Source organism: Prunus dulcis, chromosome 4 (assembly GCF_902201215.1).
Source record: "Prunus dulcis chromosome 4, ALMONDv2, whole genome shotgun sequence".
Classification (NCBI taxonomy): Eukaryota; Viridiplantae; Streptophyta; class Magnoliopsida; order Rosales; family Rosaceae; genus Prunus; species Prunus dulcis.
In genome coordinates this window covers 9756733-9783368 of record NC_047653.1, presented here as the reverse complement: position 1 = coordinate 9783368, position 26636 = coordinate 9756733, and the positions used below count along the sequence as shown (strand labels likewise).

The window sequence follows — 26636 nt, the reverse complement described above, 5'->3', positions numbered from 1 at the left end:
ATAGTTTCGTAAATCTTAGGTACGTTTTGTGATAATAAGCCTTAAAAATATACAAAAAGTTTCTAAAGACAACCACAAATTAAATAAGGAAACTACTTGAAATTTAGCCTCTCAAGGTAACACAACCAGTTTCAAGTACGTAAGTAGTGTGATTTATTTTTATTTTTATCAAAGATAAACTTCAACGGTACAATCAAAAACATCAACAAGACATCTAAAGTACCAATCTCAAGAGGGCAACAAACTAATATGCTAAAAGCAAAATTAAAGTAGACAAAAGGGCAATGCTAGCAAAATTAAAGCACCAAAACTATTAGCCCACATCACCACAATTAACCATAAAGGGGAATGCTAGCAACCTACTCTCTAACCTTCTACCTTCTGCCTTTTGTGTTTGACATGTAACATTCTCCTTACACTTAGTGTTAGTTTGGCATTGCTTATTTAGGATGATAAGTGATTTTAAAAAAAATTTGAGAAGCTCAGCCCGTTTGATAAACTATGAGAAAATCACTTATTGTTAAAAATTGCTATAAGGGAAAGCAGCTAATGAGGTGCTTTCATTTTCTGATTATGCAGGAATCAGTTTTGAAGAGGCACTAGGTTTAATGATTATGCGGCAATCATTTTCTGATTATGCGGAAATCAATACCAACAACACTTTTAACAAAAAGTTTACCAAATGCCAAACTGCTTTCTCTCACAGCTGATTTCTCTAACAGTAAATCTGACAGCGATTATTTTCATAGCACAGCAATGCCAAACTGACCCTTAAAACAATGTCATTAATATATTATACAAGTTAACTTTTGCTTTCCAAGTTTACCCTTATTAAATGTATTCAATTTATCCCAAAAAAATTCACAACTTTCTTACCATATATTAATGACATTGTTTTAAGTGTAAGGAGAATGACACATATAAAGCAAAAAAGGGAGAAGGCTCAAAGGAGTTCTCTCTAACCGATAAATCCAAACAAAACCCACAAACCCAACATAACCAAAACCTTAAAACCACCCATGAACTTAAACGAACCCTACCACAATACAAATGTACATAAAGAATATACTATTTTTATTATTCAAAACACAATACAATTCAACCCAACTAATGTTGACTAACCTCCTAATATAGTAGGTTGGCAAGATTACAAAGACTAAAACACCCTTGGAATCCTATCAGCATCCTAGTAGATTTGGGAAAAATATTATTTCAAGCGATCTACCTGCACATAAGAGCAAACAAATAAACTAAAACAACCACATTGTCAAAGAATAATTGGGTGCTTTCTAGTAACCTCATTAAAAACGATGTACAATCAAAATTAAAAGAACATGAGCAACATTAGGGAGAGGATTTTGATGGACTCGCATATGTAGAGAACAGTTAGGGTTTTTGTATCAAACTATGACTGATGTTGATGAGTTTCTTTTGTTACATGTAAGCAAAGTTTGATTGTTTAAACTTATCCAAGTTTTTTATTATTATTATATCGAGGAACCCCGTCAAGGCAGGACCACATTGGACCCATCCATGTCGGGCAAACCTCAGCCCACACTCCTGGCTCCATAGGAACTCGCACAACAGCAGTAAGATTCGAACATCTGACGTATGAGTTTACAGTTAGCCCCAACTCATCTTTCAAACCATTGTGCTACGCCTCTGGGGACCAAGTTCGTATTATTTCGGAATTGAATGACTATGCAATTAATCCATTTTGTTTGATTTTCATATGGGAATCATGTTTAAAATTGCGTAAGATCTTGACTCCTCAAGACAGAGTCTAATTCGAGGTCAAGGATCCAAGAGGGCTATTACATGTCTGTGGTTTGCAGTCTCAGGTCCTAGGTCCCAGTGTCATATCATGTTGTCTTGAGTCATGGGTTCATGATTCAAGAATCAACAATCAACAATCAACAATCGGGTTTTCGGAGTTTAGGATTTGCGTTAGGAGATATTCTAATGTGTCAAAGAGGAAATATGTTTGTGTCAACAACACTCATCACATGATAAGTGTGGTAGACACATGAAATGTATCGATACTCTAGACACATGCCCGGTGGTAGGTAAGAATACTCCGTTAGGGTCATTGTTTGGTTTAACTTTAATGTTTGGAGCCTGAAGTTCTTCTAGGGTTAAGTAGGTAGTAGAGTGGAATGGAAATTCATAACCTTAATTTGGTAATGCCCTTTCCATAACGATAATTTCAGATTCCATTTTGGCCAACCAAACACTACCTAATATGTATTCCCTTGACTTGTTTAATGCAGACTCATCGACTAAACAAGCACATAAATGAGATACATAGATTTTTTGGAAAGAGAAACCAGAGCACCGAATCTACCCGAAACTCACACTTGGAAGTACTATAGAACGATCAATTTATAGCACACTTCTTCCAACTAGACTTGCAAAACAATATTTGAATCCCCTCAATCGCAATCATTTCAGATATTGAAATTTATCAAATATATATCCTGGGTAAAAATAGATTTAAACGCATAGACGACGCTGAAAGGCGATTTAAATGTGCTAATCAGCATCCACTGGGTTGTTGCTAATTGTGGATAATATGAGCTAAGCTTACTCAAGGAAAAATTTCGTGTTTTGGTATCCGCTAGTTTGTATCCCTCTGAAAAATATTACACAGTACAGAGAAGCCATATTCATTCAATCAAGTTTTGTTTCCCAGGCCTAGCTTGAGCAGCACCCAACTCTCTTCAAAGCAGACACATCATCCTTAATATTTATTTTCTCTCCTGTTGCTGGGACAGAAGCTGTTCCATTTTCTCCCCCTTCGACTGCCTTCTTGCTCACAATATGGTAGATTTGAGTCAGAACTTCAGCAAAGGAATTTTCCACATTCTTTGCTTCCAGTGCAGATGTTTCCATGAAGTAGAGAGACTCCTTTTCAGCATAGGACTTCCCATCTTCAGTTGAGACAGCTACAAGGTGGCGAAGATCTGATTTGTTCCCAACAAGCATCACAACAATGTTGGAATCCGTGTGGTTCCTCAATTCTTTCAGCCATCTGTCAACATTCTCAAATGTCGCATGGCGAGTGACATCATACACAAGGAGTGCACCCACAGCCCCGCGATAGTAAGCACTAGTGATAGCACGGTACCTATGAAACCAAGAAGGAAGACTTGAGCGACATGTATGATAAGCTTTGCATAAAAATAAAAACATATAACAAAGCCATCACTAAGACGGAATACCATAAGCAGATTTCATAAGCTAGTATGAAGAACTTGCATCTTCAGCTAAGGGGAAATATTTTTTGCCAAAGTTGATTGCAAGCCACAATTAATTATTAAAATATTACTGGAAATTTACTATTAGCAAAAGTAGTTTGATTAATATAATGATGCTCCTAGTTTATAAAATATAAAATCAGGCTTTAATAAGTAGCACCACCAACTACAATGCCAAGATACAAGATACAAGCAATATTTATTAACCTCTTTTTTGGGTTGGAAAGCAATACTCATGAGCTTATAGTATTCCTTTTCTGAAATAGCATATGAACTACCACAACCACCAGATAAAATGTAAACAAAGTGAGACTAATAACAAGAAGAAAATAAGCATAGTTAGCAATAGCCCTCACACTGCATCAAATCTCAATCATATAACAAGTTGTCATTCATATGGGCTGACTCATTGCAGTTTAACCACTTTGAACTTACTACGAAAAATGAAATTGCTTATGTTTTTTATAATTGATTCCCTAGTATTGCCTCTCAACTAGTTAACACCAATAACTATGCCAAAGGATCAAATGGAAATATCAAAAGAAAAAAACACTCTACACCCTCCAGTTTTTAGTCTTAGATTCTCACTGTTAAATAAATGTGGACAGATGTGTTGGCTAGGTCCTGCTTCTTCTAGTCTATCTTTCTTTGTCAACCCTTAAAACCCACCCTTTTAAAGTGTTGTAGCCACCACCAGAAACTCCAGTCCAGAATTAAATACCTCTCTCTTTGATTCAATACTTAGCAAGCACTAAAGGGGAAGTTACTATTTGGCAAGTAACTCAAGGGTAGCTAAATCACTTTGGTTGTGATGCTACAGTGAAGATTTGATTGACCTCAGTGGGGAAAATCAGCCATGGGTAGGGAATGTGATATGGGGAAAGGATGAAGGTGAGGTGGTAGGAGGTTCCTAGTAAAATGTTGCAGCACCTAGGTGTGGTCAACTTTTTCCAATTGCCATTGTTCTATATTTGGTTGTGCATAAATCTCTCTTTTCTCCTTTCTTTTTCTTTCCTATTTTCACTGACGACTTTGTGTAAAAACTCTCATTCATTTGCCAGGTAAGTTTTATATGTTGTGCTAATCCCTTGTTAACTGGCATTTGATTTACATAAAAGGGCATGTCAAAAGCTTCAAAATGAAGTTTTTTATTTATTTATTTATAACTTTTTTAGTAATTCAGACACTTAATCACTGAATTCAAGAATCTCAGTGGAAAAATAGAAAACAATTCAAGAAGATCTGCCACCGCTGAAGCAGGAACCTCCCCAATCTGCAGAGTAGCATGAAGCATTCTTTTGCCGTATCTCAAATAAATTTAAGAACAAAGCCTTAGCACCTACCACCACAAAGATATTGTTGGCTGGGACCGACAACCATTAACACAGCTTCTCTTTTTGTTTTAGGCATGGATCTCAACTAAATTGAATAAACCAAGATCTATCTAAAACCCACCTACCACTCAAATATCAAGCAAACCATAAAGAAAATCAAGATCAACGAGCCTTTGCACTAACAAAAGAGAGCCCAAACCTTCCCAAGCACACAAATTTCAAAAGGAACAAACACAGAGCAACCATAATTGAACAAATCTGAGCTAAATATAACTACATAAAACAATAAACACACAAATCTGTCCCTGAAATTCACCAAAACCCACAAATCCATGTAATCCCAACTGCGCAAGTAACCAAATGTACCCGAAGTCAGAAATCAACCTTCACAAACCCAGAGAGCAAAGCGGAAAGCAGGAAAGACCCAGATGAAAAAAGGCATAGAAGAAGAAGAGAGAGAACCTTTCTTGGCCAGCAGTGTCCCAAATCTGAGCTTTGATGACCTTTCCATCAACGTTCAAGGTCCTGGTAGCGAACTCAACCCCAATGGTGGACTTGGACTCGAGGTTGAACTCGTTCTTGGTGAACCTGGAGAGAAGATTGGACTTGCCCACCCCTGAGTCGCCAATCAAGACCACCTTGAAGAGATAATCATAGTCGTCATCAGCTCTGTACCCAGCCATTGTTGCAGTTTTTAACTTTTGCTGTTAAAATTAGGAGAGAGAGAGAGAGAGAGAGAGAGAGGAGTTTGCTGAGAGCTGGAGCTTTCGGTGGACAGTGAAGGGAGAAGTGAGAAAAGTGTTTTTAATTAAAAAAAGCGCCAGAAACTTGATGACAAAGGAAGTTGTACAGTGAGGGCACCTCCATGTAAATAACATGAGCTCCTCGTTTTACAGCACAACAATTACTAGTGACGAAACCGGGCCCAAATCAACCTAATTTCAATTTGGATATTTTGATTATGTTTGTCAGACTTCAAAGAGAACAGTTGTAGATTGAATCGAATTAAATCACAATCTACGGTTCGATGGTTTGTTTGGTCTTTTTGAAAACACGCTAAACCGGACCGCCTATGTTAATTTTCTTATTAATTATCACAACTTGTTTTTTTTCATCTTGCACTTTGATATCAACCATTTAATATTTTAAATGCTTTTTTTAATTATATTATATTTATCTTTTTTTTTATAGAAGCGATATTCTAATTTAATATAATTTAAATTACATAAAAGGGGATTCAAATTCGAGTGCAGAATGAAGAACACATCTGCTCTAGTCAACTTGACTAAACTCATATATGTTATTTCTCTTCTTCTTTAATATGAAATTTTCTCAACTGTTGTTCAAATCTAGTTACGGAATTCCAACTTATATATGCAAGAGACTAAAGAGTTTTTACTTAAGTACTTATAAAGTGAAATCGACCCTACTAAAATGCTCACTAAATGGATTGGTTGAGACCTAAACCGTACTAATTCACATTGTAGTAGGCACATTTTTTCAGTTTGCAGATTGAAGCCTAAACTACATCATATCCACCCTTATTAAAATTACAGGGTCAAAAGTAATTGAAGTGTCAAACTATAAGGACAAAAAGTGACTTGTATACTCTTTTTTATAAGAGCTTTTGTAAAACTAAAAGTTTTTAGTCATAAATAAATTAGAGGTCCATATTCTTTTTGCTCTTTTCATTGTTTTTCGATCCACAAAATTGTTTAGGTAGATGTAATCCATGTAACTTGCATAATTTAAAGCTGTTTGAGACTAAGATAATGTGGTCGACAAGGCAAGCTTTAGTTAAATGACTACTCATAATAATTCATAAAGTTACAGAAAGTTGTGATGACAAATGTCTTTTACAATGTATGTTGTAGATGTGAATGTGTTGTCCAAGAAACGAATCATTACCTTTTTGTGTGACTAAGGATGTATTGTTTGTTTCCGTTCAGAGACCTATGGAATGGACCCATCTCTAACCATTTGCACTTTAGTCATTTCAAAATTCGAATTGTCCAGTCTTGTTAAACACATCTATATTACTGGTTCTTAAACACAAAAGAAGAATAAAAAATTGAAGGAGACGAATCGGTTCAGCATGAAAAGGACACATGTATATATCTATGTTGTGTTGGGTCAAAATATCCAATAAAGTTTATGCATAACACGAGAAATTTTTATATTTGACGATAACATCACGTGATATTAGTATAGAGCTGATATATCTTTGTACTTTTAAATATAAACTGAGAATCCCCGAATTATATGGTCTTATTTGCATACACCAAACTTTAACTTTTGTATGCCACAAATATCAAATGCTTTTTAAACCAATCTGTGAATCCCAAAACCAAATGAGACCAGCAAACTCAAACCATACTACTCATGTCCCCACCATAATTGCATGTCCCTTCTCTTCCCCAATCCCCATCCTATGTTTTCCATCTCAGAAACTTCTAAAAGCCTAAACTCATAGCCCTCTCTCTCTCTCTGGTGTGCTTCTTCTACTTTCTCAATGTCCATGTCTGACCCTTCTTCACCTGCCTCATCAAACTTGGACAGCACTGCAGATTCTTCAAGCAGTGCCAGTACTACTCCAAGTATTCAAATGGTTTCGAAGTCGGTATCCGAAAGGCTACTGGGGAAGTTCTTTGATGCCTCCCAATACGATTTCGATTATGAGCAGAGTGGCCTGTGGTCTCCTCCATTGCGCCGGAGTGTGTTCTTGGACTCACCGGGCAATATAATCATATCATGTTGTGAAGAGGAAGAAATGTTCTGCTACAACAAACTCAAAAATGCCAAGATGGCTTGGTCTAGACGCTTCTTCTGTTTGATCACTGTAAGTTCTTTGCTTTCTGTGATCTCTATTTGTGTACAGATAATTTTCTTGTTTCTTTTTTATTTGAATACATAAAATTATTTGCGTTATATATGTTGATCATATGTTGTTTTATTTCTTGTTGCAGGCCTTATGGTGCTCCCCAAGGCAATAGCTTGATACTCTCTCCATGTTAATTAAATTAGATTGGTTACTGATTTTTGGTTGGTCTTGTACAAGTTATGATTTATCATCACCAGATATATCTTGATATGTATTTTCTATTTTTGGTTTATAGTTATTGATGTTTGCCACTGGATGCTTCCAATCCTTGTACAATATAAATACCACTTTTCTTAGATTTTGTATACACAATGTGTATAAATACACAATTGTGTATACATTATACATATACACGAAGAAAAAAAATACTTGACCGTTTGAATGTTTAATCCTATAGAAATAGGTGCAGGGTGCTTTGAAATTCATTAATGGAAAAAGTCATATGTCATGGTAGCAAGATTTGAATAATACAGTGACCCATCACCCAGATGGGATGCACTGCATCCTAGCAACAGGAATTTCAGGCCTGCACTGCATGTGTCTTGTGCTGAGGCCACAGGTTTGCTTTTGGGTCTTGAGGACGCTGCAGACTGCAGCAAAAAATTATTAACGGCTCTTTCTTTATGAAAAAACTTGAAATAGATTCCCTTCCTTGCCTTACTTTTGGGGTTGATCAGATTTGGTCCTTCCTTATTAATGGAACTAAGGTATATAGATGATCTTTCTTACGACGTGTGCCAGAACAGTCAGACAGATCGTCTGCTTTGCCTTTTCTTCTCCTCCTTCTTGTTCCCTTTTACTTTTTTGGCCTGTCTATCAATATATTTTAATCTTAATTAAACTCTTTATGCACATGTTTCGCTGACTAGAAAAATGAACGTCTTAATTAGAGTAAATTGCAATCGAGTTTGTATTTTATATAAAATCATGAAGGAGTAGCATAGTATTTTTTTTTTTTATACAAACGATAGCCTAAACTAAACGGAGAGGGGAATTTCTCTCACGCACACTACCGAAGTGTCATGAAGGTTCGAATCTAAAGGAGGAGCATAGTTAAGAGCCATCTAACAGGCTTGAACACTTAAAAAGTCACCCTACAGAGCAAATTAAGCTGACAGAATTAAGGCCTAATTAAACTTCAAGCAATCCCCAATAACACTGTCCAGTTTTAAGTGGAATTTTTTTACTGATACTCAGATCTCGATAAAGTAGCTTTTCCTTGGTTTTTATTTTTTATTTTTTGCAAAATAAAATCTCTTAAGGTGTTGTATTTTGATTTGAACTTGTGGATTGGCTTGACCATTCACTGGTTTGGTAGACTGTCCCCATGCCCTGCTGGGTTTTGGTTTACTGGTAACGCATGGTTAATTAGTCCACTCTTTTGTTTGGTTTTTTAGCAATGGCTTTGCCTTCAATAGCATATTGGTTTCTAGGTTGCTGGTGCAGTTGGTCCATTATTTTGAATTTGCAGTCATGCTCAGATGACCTTAATGGATTTGCTGGTTCTAGTTAAGCCGGTTTTTTATTCGGTTTTGCAGCAGCTTGGACTCCTGCTGCCTGCTGCTCAACTCTGCCTAACTTTCGGTTTGGAGTTGCAGAGACTTGGTTTTTGTCTAGTGTGCAGTTGGTTTGCATTTGGCATCTCTGTAGGAGGGTCACATTGATCTCTTAGAGTTTTGCAAACAAAAGAAGAAAACTGAAGAAAACTAGGTGTATTTGAGCAAATAGCATAGTGGTTTAAGGCTATAATGTGATGTGACAAGTATGGATCAAGTTTAGACCCAACACATGCATAGATAAACATCACAAGAAGTTGAAACCAAGATAAATCAATTTAAGGGAGGAATTAACTGATTCCAAAGTTGATATTTATAACAAAGATTTAATTCTAAGCATAAAGCCCACCTAGAGATGAACTATATCTAACTCAAACAGATTTAAAAAAATGTATTAAAAAAAAGATGTTATAAACACAAATAACAACCTAACTTGCCCTCAAAGGTAAAGTTGAACTGTCCATTTTGAGCAGCTTTAGTCCTTGAAATTTGATATGAGAGAATTAGATGAAAGAAACATATATAAAAAAGGAACTGATAGTAACAAATTGAAATCAAGGTTAACTATGTGTTTTCCATTAACAAAAGCATGAAGTATGTGGCCACTGGTATTCACTCTAGCGTAATCTCTTTGTTATCCCAAATGGGATCAGTTGCATTGTGATCCAGACTAGCACAAAATTTTTCAGTAAATTGGTGCCCCCGCATACGGAGTAAACACAGTTAACGTTCTAAGTTCAACTTAAATGACTAACATGTCAGTAAATGAGCTTAGATACCAATTAAAGTGCTTAATTACCATATAATAGTTTTGGAAAGTTCAACCATATTGGAAGAAACGTGCAACAGAGAAAGCAAGATCCTCAGCAGTCCTATGTGGATCTTGCATGCTCCAATCCTTAAACCTGTACGATTAAAAAAAATTATATTTATAATGATTCTCCTTTATAAAGTAAAGAACCACAGATCATTGCGTTAAATTATGTCTTCTAGAATGCACATGAACCTCTATGTCTTTTTGTGTAGTAGCATTTCTCACAAAATCTGGACCTAGTGAAATTCATTAAGACCATCCAAGAGCAAGGGCTCTATGCTGTTCTTGGAATTGGCCCATATGTTTGTGCAGAGTGGAATTATGGGTAACTTTCAGTTTTCTATACTTAATACTTTATGTTTGATTATTCTATAATTCCATATATATACACATGTCTTCAACCTTTCTTGCAGAGGTCTTCCTGTGGCTGCATAACATACCTGTGTTCAAGGTGAAGTTATGAAAAATATGGCATTAACTCATTGGTTTTGTTTCATTTATTCAATTTAATTAACCTAATATATATCTTAAATTTATTTCAGAATGAGATGGCAAACTTTACAACCCTAACAGAGGACATGATGAAGTATGAGATCTTTTTGCTTCACAAGGGGACCAATCATATCGGCCGGCTCAGGTTTGTAACTATTCTATAGCTAACTCATTGTTTTTCTTCTAATTTCAATGATTGTAAAACTAAGTGAATAACCGTAACCTGAATTTTCTTTTTCTTTTTGATAGATTGAAAATGAATATGGGAATGTTATTTAGTACTATGGGGATGAAGTAAAGAAATATTTACAATGGTGTGTTGGATTGGCGGAATCTTTCAAGATTGATGTTGCTCCACAATCAAGGAACATCAATCTTGAAAAATTCAGCAAACCAAGCACACCCGTTGTAAATTTCACTTTCCTTCATCCTCATAGTACTGAATAACATTCCCATACTCATTTTCAATCTATCAACAAAAAATATATTCAGCTAATTATATTTGCACAGTTTGAAATCTCTGAAATTAGAAGAAAAACAATTAGTTAGCTATAGAATAGTTATAAACCTAAGTATCCCAATGTCTCATACATCATGTCAGAGTTGTGAAGTTTGCCATCTCATTTTGAAGATAAATTTACGATATATTATTGGAAGATTAATTCAACTGAATAAATAAAACAAACCAATGAGTTAATGTCAGAACTTAACCTTGAACACAGGATTATTTGTCCTCAATTTGGCGCCTGTTATGTTATGCAGCCACAGGAAGACCTCGGCTAGCAAAGGTTTAAAAAAATATGTGATTAAAATATATGTAATTATAGAAAAATCATAAAGTGTAGAGATTGAAGTTACCATAATTCCACTCTGCAGAAACGTATGGGCCAATTCCAAGAACAACATAGAAGCCATGATCTTGGATGGACTTCATGAATCTCACTAGTTCATATTTTATGAGAAATCATACTACACAAAAAGAACATAAAAAAATGAAGATTTTCCTGGAACCATCAATTTTCAAGGCTCTTCTTCCATCATAACTGACCTCCACAGCAGAAGAAAAGTGAAGCAACAAGATAGCAGAAGCAAGTAACAAAAAACCATATAAGCTTTTTGTTGCTGCTATGCTTTGATCGATATTGGATTCACAACTGTCTTATACTCACAAGAACAAGAACACTCTCCCAGGTACCAAAAATGTGTGAAGAAATTATTGGGAAGAATCGGCAACGAAAACCCATAAAGCTGTTTGATTCAAACAAAAAAATCTTCTTGAAATCTGTACATTGAGAGTTAAGAGTTGGAGGCTTTCATTGGGATGGAATTGTGATGATTTAATAAATATACGATACTTATCTACTCACACCCATTACATTGCCTGGTGTTAGGAAGAAAAGAGGTTGAGTTTGTTGAACATGTTAAATAAGTGTGAGAAAGAAATTATATTTTTCAATAATATATAATTATTAATTTCAATTTACTTTATTTTACTAGATATTAGTAATTTTTACTAATTAGAAATCTACCAAGTAATTTAATCACATGTTTACTTAGTTGAAATTAACTAGTTACAAGTAACTACTAATGTGGTCAATTAAAGTTTAAAGATTTATTTTGTTATATATGTAGTATATAGCCTGTGCAAAAGCTTTATTAATATTATTTGATCCTACTCATATGTTTCAGGCTTGTAAAACATAATTTTATTTTATTTTATTTTTTTTTTCAAGAAAGCAATCTATCATGTCATAAGTAACTACAAAGAAGTAGAAGTGGATCATGCTTGAAGTGGTCTGTGTATATATATATATATACTTGGAAAATTGAGGAATCTGAAAAGAAAAGAAAAACATGGAGATAAGAAAGAGAAGGAGATCATGCTTGGAGACAATATTGATGTCTGTGATGATAATGGAGATAATAACTTTCGGGGCTTGGATAGAAAGCAAGCGATGTTGCTTGAGGCGCGTGCAAGAGAAGCAGCAATGCCTCCTAACAGGCCATGTTGATCATCATGTCATGTACCACCAGGACAACAATTAGCAGCTGATGATCAACTACAACAATTTCTCATGCGAAGTATTGATTTCAAAAATTTTTGTTTCACAAGTACCACTAGAAGCTAAACCAATTGCCTTGCATGATGAGCAAAATTGGGGACTATAATGCTGCATCTTCATGTCAGGCATTGACAATGGTCCTCTAGCATTACTGGGAACCAATCAACTGCTGAAAGGGGAAGGAAATTTAGGGCAGCAAAAAGCTTCATGTCACGTGTCAACAATGTGCAAGCATTCGCTATTGATCATGAACAGAGTGCCTTGCAGAGTAAAGATAGTTGAGGGCAGCAGAGCTTTGTGTATGTGAGACCCAATGTATTAGAGAGGTTGTCAACAGTGTGTCAGTAAATGTGGTACAAATAACATCACTCTTTACTAATATTTTTTTTTAGGACCTTTTGTAACACTCTGACTCCAAATTTCACCCCTTATTTAAATTATTTAAGTGAAATTACAAATTTACACTTAAGGTAGGGGTATTTTGGTCATTTTCTTACCCGGAGAGAGTTTGGGGCAGTGACTGGTATTTTTGGATAGGTCGTACTGAGATGAGTTCGTAGACACGTGGTGGGCTAGAATCGAAGTTGTAACGAGAGAGATATGGCCAAAAGAAACCCAGTGGCACAACCGTAATTATTTCGAATTGGGATTTTTATAAAAATGAGATTTCTCTCTCTCTCTCTCTCTCTCTCTCTCTCTCTCTCTCTCTCTCTCGCGTGTTCTCTCTCTCTCTCTCCCCGACGGTCTCTCTCTCCCTCTCCTCGAATCTCTAGCCACCGGCCGAGGCTGTAGACGGGACCGGTGCCAAAAGGACCAGCTCGGCCTCGGCGTCACGACCCGGCCCTTCCCCAACATCGGCCGCCGCTCCAGTCGCCGGAAAAAGATGATTTTTGCCCGGTTTTCGCTCGAACTTCGCCGGCTCCGATCTCCCTCCTCCGGCCGCCATTTTTGGCGATCAAGGTATGAAAATTCATCCATTCTTCATAATGTAGCTTCCTGTTGGGTAGGATTGGATCGATTTTTAGCGTAGGTAATTCGATTTACGAATTGAAATTCGGTCAGTTTTGGGATCTCGATTCCGGCCACTTTTGGTCAGTTTTTGAGGTAGGTCCAAGAACAAAAGTGGCTCCAAATAGGGTGTTATACCTAGGGTAGGAGTTTGGGGCCGTGGTTTTGAGATTTTTCGACGATGCGTAATAGCTTTGGGCACCCAGCGCTGCAAGCGAGTGTGGCAGCGCGTGGGCGAGGGTAGTGAAGTTGCACTGTGTCTCAATGAGATCCTTAGGTTGTCACGAGTGCGTAGGATTTCGCGGATCTCAATTCGGACGTCGATCGAACGGATATCGCCTATTACGCGTTATCCGGGTTCGATAGGTATTTCTCAAATTTAATATATGTTAATCTAGGTATTTCTAGGATCTTGTAGGAATTCACGGATCGTGAATCGGAGCCCCGGATGATCCGATTTAATGATTTAAAGTTGATGTTTTATATTAACCGTTAGATCGTGCGATCGTGAGCAATCTGACCATCCGATCTGGACCAAAGTTGCAGGACGAGTGCCCTATACCTCGTAGAACCCATAGGAACTTTTGGATCGGAATTTGGAGGTCGTGGGCCCTTTTGACCAGGGTTAGGGTAGTTTGACCCTTGGTTGACCGTGAGTCTCCCGGAGTAATCTCACCTTCCTAGGGGGATTATCGGGTGCTAGACTATTGTTGAGGTTTACACAATATTAGAAGTAAATTATACATTTATATACGTTTGTAAAGGTATAAAAGGAGTCTAGAATGTCAGTTTAAAGTGCTATACGCACTACCTTAGGTACCACCCTGCGAAAGTTAGGTCCCACGTGGCGTAGGTTATCCGGCGTGCGGACAGGCCCCATACGTGACGTTGGTTATACCGGCGTATGGAGAGATTATGTGATAATATGTTGAGGTCGCACGTGGCGTATGTTATCCGGCGTGTCGACAGACCTCATATGTGGCATTGGTTGTACCGGCGTATGGGGAGATATGTGATATGATGTTGAGGTCTCGCGTGACGTAGGTTATCCGGCGTTGAGACAGGCCCCATACGTGGCGTTGGTTGTACCGGGGTATGAGGAGATTATGTGATAATATGTTGAGGTCGCACGTAGTGTAGGTTATCCGGTGTGTCGACAGACCCATACGTGGCGTTGATTGTACCGGCGTATGGGGAGATATGTGATATGATGTTGAGGTCTCGCGTGGCGTAGATTATCCGACTTTGAGACGGGCCCCATACGTGGCGTTGGTTGTACCGGCGTATGGGGAGATATTGTGATAGTATGATATGGTCGCACGTGGCGTAGGTTAGCCGGCTTGTTGACAGGCCCCATAGGTGGCATTGGTTGTACCGGCGTATGAGGAAATATTGTGATAGTATGGTATGGTCGCACGTGGCGTAGGTTATCCAGCGTGTTGACAGGCCCCATACGTGGCGTTGGTAGTACTGGCGTATGGGGATATTATGTGAAATACAGAGAAATGAAATAAGGTATTGCCTATGTGTGGAATTGGGTTTTAAGGAAGAACTAAGTGTGGCTTGATCCCTCAGTGAGGGTACGTAGGCAGCCTAAGGTTATTAGGTGCAGTCACGGACATAAATGTGATTGTGTTAGGAGGTTAAAACCTCGTATGTTGAAATTGAAAAAATTAGATGATGTATGTTGAAATTTAGTAGTCGTAATTTATATTTGAATTTATCGTTTGCCTTGTTTAAGGCATGAATTGATTTGCTAGCATGCTTGGTAGTCGAGAATTATAAGAAGGCCGAATGCCGTTTATGTGAATTGCATGAAATTATATTGTGCATGCTGCCAGTTGTGGTTATTAAATGTGTTTTTTATGCATGTTGAAATTTTAGGAAATGTTCAATTTACAGGGGAGACTCTGCCGAAATTTCGGCATAAAGTCTTGTACCCTTATCCCATTTTGAGAAAAAGGGTATAACTTTAGAAGTGGGCCCGACATCGGGGTGATGTCGGGAATTTCCACAGGATTCGCCTCGGGTTTTGGGAAATTCGGAGCAGGTCCTTTCACCTTTCTTATTGAAAAGAGCGATAATATACTAAATTCACACACTATACGAATGCTAGGACTCGAACCCAAGAGCTTTCTTGAAGGAGGAATTACTCCAAACCACTACACTTGTAGGTATTTGCCACTCTATACTTATATTAATAGATGCCAGTTAAATTTGCATTTTCCAAAGTGACAATCACCATCAATAACCCTATTATTCTGTGTATTTATACTTGCACGGAAACAACATGTGTTGTCATGAAAACAGTAAGTTGATCCATTGAACTGAGACGATCTCTTTTTTACAGGAACCAATAATTTTCAACAACTTTGTACCTTTTCACATAGTACTGATGGTGTGTATGCATCCCAAAAAAGGAGGACGTTTTATTCTCAGGCATTGTTGCAGTGCAGGAACCAACGAATGGAAAGTCATGATGAAATGCTGTAGCTAGCTTTCTTCAAGCTTTTCTAACTTTCTAGGCAGCTGAAGACTTGGAGCCATGGATAATATTTGAGTGGAATATATACTCACAGAACGATATAATACCAATAATGGAGGCCGCGGTGTGACTGTTCCCTATAGTTCAAGTGCACCTAACTCAAAAAGATACATATCCACTATCTGCATATTTTTCGTAAATGGATATGTCCCAAAACATTCCATCTTTTGATCACTTTCAAACATGTTGGTGATCAATTTTGCTTAACCCCACGTCTCTATCTCTCAGCACTTGTGTATATATACACGCTAATAGCTTGAAGATATGGTCACAATTTTGTTATGCATTATGGCTCGTTTATGTGTAACATTATTTCTTGTCCTCCTCTTTGCTCTAGCCTTCTGCATCCCCTCTTTTGAAGCCAGAAGGCTACGGACAGTTGAAAACAATGAAAAGGGTGATGAGCTTTCTGATCTGGGTGAGCATGAACATCACCATGCAGTGCCAAGTAAAATTAATGTTGAAAAGCAGTTGGCCATGACTCTTCATCAACTTCATTCTGTTAACGCTGATCGCGATCGGATTCTGAAGGAAGCAGTCCCGAGCCCAGGAGTTGGCCATTATTAGTACACTACTTGTGTTTGAGCTAGTTATAGCTCACCTTGTTTTCCAGAAGGGAAAGAAAAATACCCTTGGGGATTCAGATATAGCAATAATCTCCTCACTACTTTTTAAGTTACGGAATATAAATTATTATGTTTCATTTTGTTTCTCTTTTGATGGCGATGAAATATAAAATGTATATGATATAATGTGTTATGATATAACACATGTATAATAAACTTGTGTTGTTAACTTTGCTCATCTTCTCCCTTTAGATTCTTTTAACTTTGTAGGGATATGATTATGGAAACTTGTAGGATTTTATTTTAAGAGCAATATATTTGACACTCATACCATGGTTGGTGGGTATGTTTGTAAATATGACTTTCAAAATTTTAAAATTTGAGCATGCAGTGTCCTCATATCATTTTTGGGTCATTTAAGAGCATTTCTATCTATTTGCCACGACAATATAGAAGGGGAGGCAAGAGCTATTACTATTCACGTGAATAGTGCTTGCCGTTGCAATTTTTTTGTTTGTTTTGGTTTTCCACCCATTGCCATGGCAACCCAAAGGCAACCACTATTCAGATGAGATATGAGGAGAGGAATTTGTATAGAGTTTTGGTGTAGGAAGTGAAGAATATGGCTATGTATTTATTAAAAAAAAAATTCTGAAATTCTTGGTATTTTTTTTCCTTTTTTTGTTATTTAAATTGGTTGTGACGTCAGCATTAGGTCATGCGGCAACTTAGGCAAGTCTTGCCTTTGGGCTTGCCCAGGCTAATGGAGCCCATTCCTTACCAGGGCTGGCCTTCACCTCTGGACTTCGTTTTTGTGAGCAGGGGGCCTTCTGCCCGTACTGGCTTGCACAGCTTGAAGTGCTCTAAAACTTACATTTTTATTGAAATTTTTTGGTACTAAAAATTACATTTTATTTCCTCACAGCCGAAAGCTCAGAAGTATAAGGAGAAAAAAAAAAAAAAAAAAAGCAGAGGAGGAGCTAGCCACACCACCTTTCGTTGGTGCTGCATTCATTCTTGAAGTATAAGAGTATCTCCAACCGATATGTCAAAAGTGTCACATAGACATTTAACAGCTAGAAATAACATCTCACATCACTCCAACCGATGTGTCAAAGCTGATGTGGAATGAAGACTGGAGGTTGAGATGTTATTTTTGACATCCCAAAAGCAAGATGTCAAATGAATATTTTATTATTTTTTAAGTACAGATGGTTGTTACTTTCATTTCTTTTTATATTTTTTTTTCTTTATCTTAAATGATTTGACTGTTACAATAATTATTTATTTGACATATCAGGTAGAATGTAAAACTGTGTAAATGTCAAATTGTCACATCAGCCATCAAATTTAAATTTGATGTTTGGTATTTGACATCTTCCTTGGAGATGCTCTAAGATACGCGCACATACATATACATCTTTTTTGTTTTCGGTTTCTTAGTTACGATTTCCTTATCCTCTCTCTCTTTTGGGTCCTCTTGGTCATGTTTTTTTTTCTTCTTTAGGTTTTCTTATTGTTTTCATTTGAAAAAAAAAATTATTAAATTTTTGTTCATTGTAGTAATTTCATTTCAAAAAATAAAAATTAAAAAGAGAAGGAATTTTTTTTTTTTTTGTGTGTGGTCATTGTTGAGCAAAATATTAGTCATTGGGTCCTATAACCACAACAGAAAAATGAAACCCAGTCCCAAAACCCAAAGCCCACCCAAAAATCCCACGTCAGCAATCCAAGCCAAGCGAAGATGACAAAAAAATTGTGTAACGCATCCCGAAATTTAGCCCAGCCCGCCTTTTTATTTATAGTACATTTTCAGTTTCGGTAAGAAGCTCACAAGTCTCGCGGTGTCACCAGTCAGTGTTCTCCACCATTTCCAGCAGAGAGAATGTTGAAGAAGTGACCGAGGGTCTCAATTTTCCTCTCTTTTCCTGTTGTTTCTCCGCAACCAAACAGAGTAAAGCGGTACCCCTGAAGCTAGAATTGGCTCCATAAACCAATCCAGAAACTCTATCAGGTATTTTCCCTTTTGTTCTTCTTCTTCTTCTTCTTCTGAAATATCAATATTTTGTATAATGCTCTGTTTGGATACCAAGAAAACCCAAAATCACAAAAAGAAAGAGAAAAATTCAAGCACAGCGGATTGTTTGTTAATTATTTATTTATTTTGTCACTTTAGGATTGATTTGACACTAACAAGAAGTCTAGTCCTTAGTTGGTATAGATGTTTACTGAAAATATTCTCTTATGAATCATTTGTTAGGAAAATTTTCCCAGAATTTGGATAGATTTTTATGGAAAACAAATTTTCATGTGAAACTGTTTAAGGGATTCTTTTTTTTTTTTTTTGGGCGTCTCAATAGGAAACTCTCTTAGAAAATGGTGTTTTGTTGTTTTTTTTTTTACAGAAAGCGTATGAATCGTAAATGGGATCGAACTCAAGGTGTTGTAAACCATGCATAGGAGATAGGATCAGTGGATTGCCAGATGCAATTCTTAGCCACATTCTTTCTTTCCTTACAACAGAAGATGCTGTGAAGACCAGCGTTTTGTCACAAAGATGGTTCGATGTGTGGACTTCTGTTCCCAAGATAAACTTAACTCTTGGTTCACAGGCAGCATTTGAACCTTTTGCGCAGTTTGTGGACTGTGTACTTTTCTTTCGTGGCTCATCAAACATTCATACCTTCCAGCTTCGTTGTTCTGTAATCGAGGAGGATTTTTGTCGTATTGATCCCTGGATTTACACTGCTGTTAGGCGTAATGTTGTCGAATTTGAATTTGACCTCGATGTGGATGTGGACTCAAAGTCACTCAGATACGAGGGTTATGAGTTGCCTAGAAGGCTTTTGATGTGCAACACATTGGAGGTTTTGAAGCTGACTCTGAATCATAAAGATATTATCATCAATCCTCCCTCTGATTGTTTCCCAAGTCTTAAGTTCCTCCATGTTACACTCCAGTATCCTGGTGGTCGCTCATTGGAGAAACTCCTTACTTGCTGCCCCGTACTCGAAGATTTGATTATAGAGGGACACCTTAAAGATGATTCAGTTGTGAATATTAATGTCTCTGCACCTAAACTAAAAAGACTTCGAATGCGTTTGTCCATGGATCTAGTCCGTTGGGACGAAGGTGATTACAAAATGTTAGAATACAAGTGCAAAAGAATTTACATTAATGCTGATGCTCCGAATCTTGAAGAGTTCAATCTCCAGGATAATTTCTTGGCGAGCTATTCTTTGAACAATGCAAAATCCCTAAGCAAAGCCATGATTGATTTGGGGCGCCTGTATACATTAGAGGACCCTGACTTTGCCCGTGACTCTGCGGATCGTATGCATAGGCTTTTTGCAGGAATTCACAATGTTACATATTTATCACTTTCATCTCCAGTTTATGGGGTAAGTATGCTCTAACTTGTTCCATTAGTGTCTAATAGAATTTTCACGTACTTTTTCTATATATTGGAAATGCTATATTATGGTGAGGACATATATAATTTTTCTGGAGCATTTCGCTGACGTGTATACTTTATCGTTTGTGTAGGATCGTTTCACTCGAGATCGATATCATCTACCTACATTTAATATTTTGAACCGCTTGGAGCTACATCTTGAACCCTGCTTCTCGTGGCAGTTTTTGACAAAGTTGCTAAATATATCACCCAATCTGGAATATCTTGTCTTCGCAATTGTAAGTTTAAGGTTTAGGGAATATCTTGTCTCCACAGTTGTAAGTAACACATGGATTTACGCTTATGCTAAACAGTACCACTGTGCAATGTTCAATGATTCATAGAGTTCAGTCTAACTCATTTACGTTTTAATGAATTTTAGCACATCAGCTGCACTGCGAAACTGGAAAACCGTGAGAGTGAGTTTGCAGTAGGTCAATGGAGTCAGCCAGATTTTGTGCCTATCTGTTTGACAAGCCTCAAGAAAATTTGCATACAGGGATTCCATGCGTGGCCAGATGAGATTGAAGTGGTGAAGTACTTATTGAAGCACGGTGAAGTATTGAATACGGTGAAAATTTGTCCTTCTTACTTTCATTCAGAAGAAGAGATGAAGCTAAGGCAGAAACTGTCAATGTTCCCAAAGGGTTCAAGGACTTGTCAAATTGAAGTTATGAAAATCAAGTCCTAGGCTTTATATAAACTCCATTTTCAAACTGGTAAATGGATCGCTCTTCATAATAATAAAATAATAATAACTTGCATTGTGTTTTAAAAATTTTACTCTCTATATAAAATCTGCATTGTTATTGGAAATTGTTTTTTAAACTCTCTATAGATGGTTTTGAGTGGAGAATGAATGAAATAGAATTGTCTGGCAGAATCGTATGATAGGGAAAGTGCAGACCCTCCCACTTGTCGGGGTTACCGGGCTGCCTAACCTAACTATGAATTTGTATCGATTCGGGATAGACAAAGGTCTAGGATAGTACGCTGTCAGAGTGACACGGGGGTACAGTAACGAACTTATGCTGAGCAAATTTGATGTTGCTCTAGTCATTGATTGATATGTACACTTCATCCTATGTGCAGGATTCACGCAGAATGCGTCAATATCATCTGCCTACATTTGCTAATTTAATACACTCGGAGCTATTTCTTCATAGATGCTGCTCTTGGAGATTATTGACAAAGTTGCTCAAGAAACCCCCCACCTGAAACACCTTAAGCTAAATGGTAGGGGTGGGCACGGTTCGGTTTGGACCGGTTTTTGCCTCAAATTAGAACCGATCCGATACTATTCATGCGGTTTGGTTCGGTTCGGTTTTAATTAAAAAATTCAAAAACCGTCCGGTTCGGTTTGAACCGGTTTCGGTCCGGTTCCGGTTCCGGTTCGGTTTTGAACCGGATTATAAAAATTATTTTTTTAAATTGTTTTGTAATACAATTCTCAACTGAAATATTATTTTTTTACTTGAAAATTAACAAATTATTCAATTTCATATAATTAATAAATATTAAAGTGAGAAAAGAGAGATATTTTGACATTGAACTTGGATAAATATTAGGTTTTTTTTAGTGAAATTAAAAATATAGCATTAAATATAAATATATATTGAAATTATATATTTTTTAGTTTCACCGGTTCGGTTCGGCCCGGTTCGGTTTTTGAAGACATGGAACCGGATCCGAATCCGGTCCGGTTCGGTTTTTGACCGGTTTTTGACTTTTTGGTCAACTCGGTTTTTTTCCGGTTTGGTTCGGTGTGGTTCGGCTCGGATTTTCGGTTTGCCGGTTTGAGTGCCCACCCCTACTAAATGGTGTTGGTACCAAGATGCAAATTTGAGAGGTTTTAATTTAACTTGTTTATTTTAAATAATCTTTATCAGTCGCGGACAGTTAATTGCTTACTACGGGGATGACTTCGTACTCCATGTACCCCATGTATGGTGTCCACCAATGTGGGTACCACCGATTTGCTTGTCGTCATGCCTCGAGACCATTCGCTTATGGGAATTCGAGGGACGGCTGGAGACCACTTGTTGAAGCACGGTGAGGTCTTGAGTAACGTGATAATTTATACTCGTGATTTCGCTATCGCAGACGAGATGGGGTTATGCCTGTAGATTTCAATGTTCCCCAGGGCTTCAGAGACTTGTCAAATTGAATTTCCGAAGGTTTTCTGTGGATTCCGTTTTCAAAGTTGTGAGGGGATTCCGTGTTATAAATATCTTCTGCTTTTGGTTTCTTTCATTTTGGAGGAAGGAGTCATGGAAATATATATGGAAAGCATACATAACATAATATCTTATCATTTAATCAGTTTTCTGCTGCAACACAAATAAATCATTTCTGAGAATATTAGGGCCTGTTTGATAACCATTTCAATTTTAGTTATTAGTTTTAATTTTTTGTACTAGAGTATAGAGGAAAATGAGAGAGAAAATGAAAGTGAGGATGAGGATGAGATTGAGAGAGAGAATGAGAGGAGAAGATGAGAGGGATGAGTAATAAAAGTAAAAACAATTTCAAATATATTTCAATTTTAAAATTTTGTTTTCACTTTTACTACTCCTACCCATCTTACCTTATTAATCTCATTTCCACTTTCATTCTTCTTCTTTTTCGTCTATATTATAGTATAAAAAATAAAAAATAAAAAATAAAAATAAAATGATCATCAAACAAGACCTTAGGGAATCTATTTGATGTGCACTTTCATCGAAAAATATTTCTCCATGACATCTTAAAGATCGCCACTATAACATGAATCCAACGAATGCATATACCCTAGCTGGGAATTGATGGAAATTCTATAACATGCCAAGGAATATTTAATTTGGTCCGGTCCCATGATTAAGCTGCACTTGTGTCATTTTTTGTCCCTACGGTGTGCGTCAATTTCTCCTTTTATAAATAATTTGAACCACTTGGAGTTTTCTTCACACCTGCGGCTCATCACTGACAAGTTGTGTTTTTTTAAATTTTTGAGTTGAATTAGCAAATTTTTAAATCTGATTTGAGCAAAGAGGGGTTCATTTTGTCGCATCAGCAGTTTTGACCGATATTTTATCCAAATTAACTATATTCGACAGATCGTGAAATAAAGTGAGACGCAAAGTATTAATCTAACCACACAAATTACAACACGTCAAGGGAGTGATGTGAAAGTAAGCCTAATTTACAATGACATGTATTTGTATCGTAATGGATCACGTCATTATCCAATTATTGTACTCCAGCGATAGATGTAATCATTTTGTCCAAAGCACAAAAAATTTATAATAAAAAAACTATGAATAAAAGGTGAGCAGAAAGAAAGTAAACCGTAAAACCTTGTTGTTTTGTCATTTAGTACTTTCAGCTTTGGTTCGAGTTTGGTTCAGTTGTTGTCACAGTCTCACACTTTAGTTTACCACCATTTCCGTTGAACATTGAAAGTGAAGTGACCCAGTCTCTCATCTTCCGTTCTTTTCCTCATGTTTCTCAGCAAGCGAACAGAGAAAAAAGAGTAAACCAATGGAGAATCTCATCATCAGGTTCTCTTTCCCTTTTCTGAAATATTTCCTCTGTTTTCTTGTATTGGAATTATCTGTATATCCTCTGTGTTGTTGTTTTTCTGATTTGTATATCCTCTGTTTTCATAAATCCACTAGCACAGAAATTGAGGGAAAAGGCTCTCCTGAATTTTTTATCGTGTGGGATTTTGTTTGAAATCCTTTCTAAGGAGATTTTCCCCAGAAACTCTGTTGACTTTTATTTCAAATCTTGTCTCTCTTAAGGAAACTTTCTCAGGAACTGTTTTCTCGTATGGCAAAGAAAACACGAACCCCCATTATATTATATTAGGCTTGTTGCAAACACACATGCAATGGTTAAAGTGGTTGTTTGTATGTTTGGGTTCAAATTCAGAGTCGCAGATTGATTTATATATTTTTTTGGGTTTTCAGGAAACGCATCACATGATCGAAAATGGGTTCGAATTCAAAGTCTCGTGAAGCATGCCATGAAGATAGGATCAGTGGATTGCCAGATGCAATCATTTCCCATATTCTCTCCTTCCTTTTGACAAGAGAGGCTGTGAGGACCAGCGTTTTATCACACAGGTGGAAGAATCAGTGGACTTCTGTTCCAAATCTGTACTTGCGTGACAGAGAATATTATCCATTAGAAAGACGTTTGAAAAAATCTGATCCAGATGGCTTCTCCGGGTTTGTGGATCGGGTGCTTTTCTTTCGTGGCTCCTCCAACATTCATAGATTCCGCCTTTTGTGTCTGGAAATGAAGGATTTTTCTCGTATTGATGCTTGGATTCGCACTGCCATTATGCGTAATGTTGTCGAACTCGACCTTGAGCTTTATGAGTACTCGAATCCACCGCATCCTTTCGTGTTGCCTAGAAGCCTTTTCATGTGCAAAACACTGGTGCTTTTGAAGCTGAGGCTGCAATCAAATTTTATTGCCCTTGCACCTGCCTCAGATTGTTTCCCAAGTCTTAAGTTCCTCCATGTTGATGTCGTGCTTCCTGATGCTGACTCAATGGAGAAGCTCTTTTCATGTTGCCCTGCTCTTGAAGATTTGGTTATAGAGGGAGAACCTGGATATGATTCAGTGCTGAATTTTGAAGTCTCTGCACCGAAACTAAAAAGATTAAGAATAAGTTGGTATATCGTGCCATTTCATCAAAATTATGATCGAAAAGTTTTTATTAATGCTGATGTTCCAAGTCTGGAAGAGTTTAATCTGCAGGAGAATATTTTGGCAAACTATTCCCTGAAGAATGCACATTCCCTAAGCAGAGCCAAGATTGATTTGGTAAACCTGCATTCTGGGGAGAAGTTTGGCACTGTCCGTGATTCTGCCGATCACATACAGTGGCTCTTTGCTGAAATTCGCAATGTTAAATTTCTGTCACTTTCAGCTCCAGTTTTCGGGGTAAGGATGCTCTAACTTGTTCCCTAAGTGACTGATAACTTTTTTACATGCTGGAGTTTATGAATGGAATGAAAACATATTTACTTTTATCATTTGTGAAGGGTCCCTGCAGTGTGTATCAATATCATCTCCCTACATTTAACAATTTGAACCACTTGGAGTTACTTCTTCAAAATTGCTGCTCGTTGCGTTCGGTCACAAATTTTCTGCAGATATCTCCCAAATTGGAACATCTAGTCTTTGAGAATGTAAGTATACGCTGAACTGTACTGATATTCAATCTTTTAAGATGTTCATTCAACTCATTTATATTTTAAACCATCTTTAGAGCATCCACTGTTATGTGTGCCATTTCGTGGACAAGTCGGTACATGAATGGAGTCCACCAGATTTTGTGCCTGCTTGTTTGTTGTCGCACCTCAAGACTATTCGCATACGGGGATTCCAGGGGCTGCCGGATGAGATGGAAGTGGTGGAGTACTTGTTGAAGTACGGTGTGGTTTTGAACACCATCACAATTTGTACCCTTGAGTATTTTTGTGAAGAAAAAGAGATGAAGTGCCCTTTGCTAGGTCGGAGAGAAGAGGTAAAGTTGTTGCAGACAATTTCAATGTTCCCAAGGGCTTCAAAGACTTGTCAAATTGTATTTCCCAAACTCAAATGAGGTTTCATATGAACTCTGTTTGGGAGTATCGAGTGGATCATTTCTATGTTGATAAGAACATGTATTTATTTGCTGTATATTGCTTTCAACTCTTCTTGTATTCTTTTTTTTAGCTCCTTTTCACTTTGGAGGAATTAGATTATGGTTTATGGCTCATAAACCAAGGAAACTAAATAAAAACAAATTAGTCATTGCTTAACTGCTATTTCTCAATTCTCGTTGTTGGTATGAGCAAAGTCAAACCTACAATACCCTCATATCAAACCCTTTTTTCTTTTACTTTTTTAAATTTGTATGCCAACGCAGTGTGGAAAACTAATGACATCTTCATTGGTAAGCGTGTGTATGAGAAACTCCCTCCCTCCCTTTATAATTTTGATTATCGCTTGTATTCAAAAACCCTTTTTTTTAAACATTTATTTATGTTTTTGGTTTTTCATACTTTTCCCCCAATAATAAGATTTCATCTAAAATAGTAGGAAAAATATTGTTGAAGGCGGCAAACAAACTATGCCCAATGGAGTTTTCTCTCAGAATTATATTTTTCCTCCAATAATTTCAACACTTTTCCCCCAATAACGAATATGCCCAATAGAGTTTTCTCATGAAATTAGTCGGTTTAAATTTAGCAGTTTTTTTTTTCTTTTTTGCCTCAAGATAAAATTATTTTTCTATGGTTACCAAAACAAAAGGAACTTGCCTGGGCTGAAAGATTAGGTAGGTAATGAATTTGGGCCAGGATACATGAGCAAGGTCTTTCAATTGTAGACCTCAAACACAAATGAAAGCCCAAATTTCAACAAAATTGGCTTTCTGATTACCTGAAAATTAAAATCCCGCGCAAGCGTTGGCCCCAAATCTCACATTCTGAAGAGAAGGTGTAGAACTGGCCGCTTTCTCATCTTCCTTTCTTTGCAAGTAGTTTCTCAGCAACCAAACAGAACCAGACGAGTCCTCACTCATATGAGGTATTTTTCATTTTCTGAAGTATTATTTCGTTTGTCATATTGTTATTCTTGTGTGTGTATTCTCTGTCTGCATGCCATGAAAAACCCAGAAAAAAACAT

At 37.1% G+C, this 26636-nt stretch overlaps 4 protein-coding genes across 4 annotated transcripts; 3 read left to right on the top strand and 1 right to left on the bottom strand.

The window, feature by feature from the left end:
• Window positions 1-2421: 2421 nt before the first annotated feature.
• LOC117624414 (ras-related protein RABA1b) lies at window positions 2422-5626 on the bottom strand. The gene is made up of 2 exons (XM_034355630.1): window positions 5054-5626; window positions 2422-3127 (listed from the first exon to the last, which is right to left on the bottom strand). Exons 1-2 carry the CDS (start codon window positions 5272-5274, stop codon window positions 2695-2697), a joined length of 654 nt encoding a protein of 217 aa, XP_034211521.1. The 5' UTR covers window positions 5275-5626; the 3' UTR covers window positions 2422-2694.
• Window positions 5627-6958: 1332 nt separating this feature from the next.
• LOC117626564 lies at window positions 6959-7654 on the top strand. Its single transcript, XM_034358301.1, has 2 exons — window positions 6959-7430; window positions 7558-7654. The coding sequence occupies exons 1-2, from the start codon at window positions 7104-7106 to the stop codon at window positions 7582-7584; spliced, it is 354 nt and encodes a 117-aa protein (XP_034214192.1). The 5' UTR covers window positions 6959-7103; the 3' UTR covers window positions 7585-7654.
• Window positions 7655-18352: 10698 nt separating this feature from the next.
• LOC117625142 (F-box/LRR-repeat protein At4g14103-like) lies at window positions 18353-20786 on the top strand. The gene is made up of 4 exons (XM_034356742.1): window positions 18353-18530; window positions 18922-19917; window positions 20063-20209; window positions 20353-20786. The coding sequence occupies exons 2-4, from the start codon at window positions 18940-18942 to the stop codon at window positions 20659-20661; spliced, it is 1434 nt and encodes a 477-aa protein (XP_034212633.1). The 5' UTR covers window positions 18353-18530; window positions 18922-18939; the 3' UTR covers window positions 20662-20786.
• A 2520-nt stretch (window positions 20787-23306) lies between these two features.
• LOC117626588 (F-box/LRR-repeat protein At4g14103-like) lies at window positions 23307-25770 on the top strand. The gene is made up of 4 exons (XM_034358335.1): window positions 23307-23509; window positions 23921-24905; window positions 25007-25153; window positions 25234-25770. The coding sequence occupies exons 2-4, from the start codon at window positions 23943-23945 to the stop codon at window positions 25567-25569; spliced, it is 1446 nt and encodes a 481-aa protein (XP_034214226.1). The 5' UTR covers window positions 23307-23509; window positions 23921-23942; the 3' UTR covers window positions 25570-25770.
• Window positions 25771-26636: the final 866 nt, after the last annotated feature.

Coding starts and splice junctions, on each gene's coding strand:
- LOC117624414 (XM_034355630.1), bottom strand. CDS start 5,274: ATGGCTGGGTACAGAGCTGATGACGACTATGATTATCTCTTCAAGGTG. Junction 3,128..5,053: donor GACACTGCTGGCCAAGAAAG/GTTCTCTCTCTT, acceptor TTGGTTTCATAG/GTACCGTGCTATCACTAGTG.
- LOC117626564 (XM_034358301.1), top strand. CDS start 7,104: ATGTCCATGTCTGACCCTTCTTCACCTGCCTCATCAAACTTGGACAGC. Junction 7,431..7,557: donor GCTTCTTCTGTTTGATCACT/GTAAGTTCTTTG, acceptor TTCTTGTTGCAG/GCCTTATGGTGCTCCCCAAG.
- LOC117625142 (XM_034356742.1), top strand. CDS start 18,940: ATGGGATCGAACTCAAGGTGTTGTAAACCATGCATAGGAGATAGGATC. Junction 19,918..20,062: donor TTTCATCTCCAGTTTATGGG/GTAAGTATGCTC, acceptor TCGTTTGTGTAG/GATCGTTTCACTCGAGATCG. Junction 20,210..20,352: donor AATATCTTGTCTTCGCAATT/GTAAGTTTAAGG, acceptor AATGAATTTTAG/CACATCAGCTGCACTGCGAA.
- LOC117626588 (XM_034358335.1), top strand. CDS start 23,943: ATGGGTTCGAATTCAAAGTCTCGTGAAGCATGCCATGAAGATAGGATC. Junction 24,906..25,006: donor TTTCAGCTCCAGTTTTCGGG/GTAAGGATGCTC, acceptor TCATTTGTGAAG/GGTCCCTGCAGTGTGTATCA. Junction 25,154..25,233: donor AACATCTAGTCTTTGAGAAT/GTAAGTATACGC, acceptor AACCATCTTTAG/AGCATCCACTGTTATGTGTG.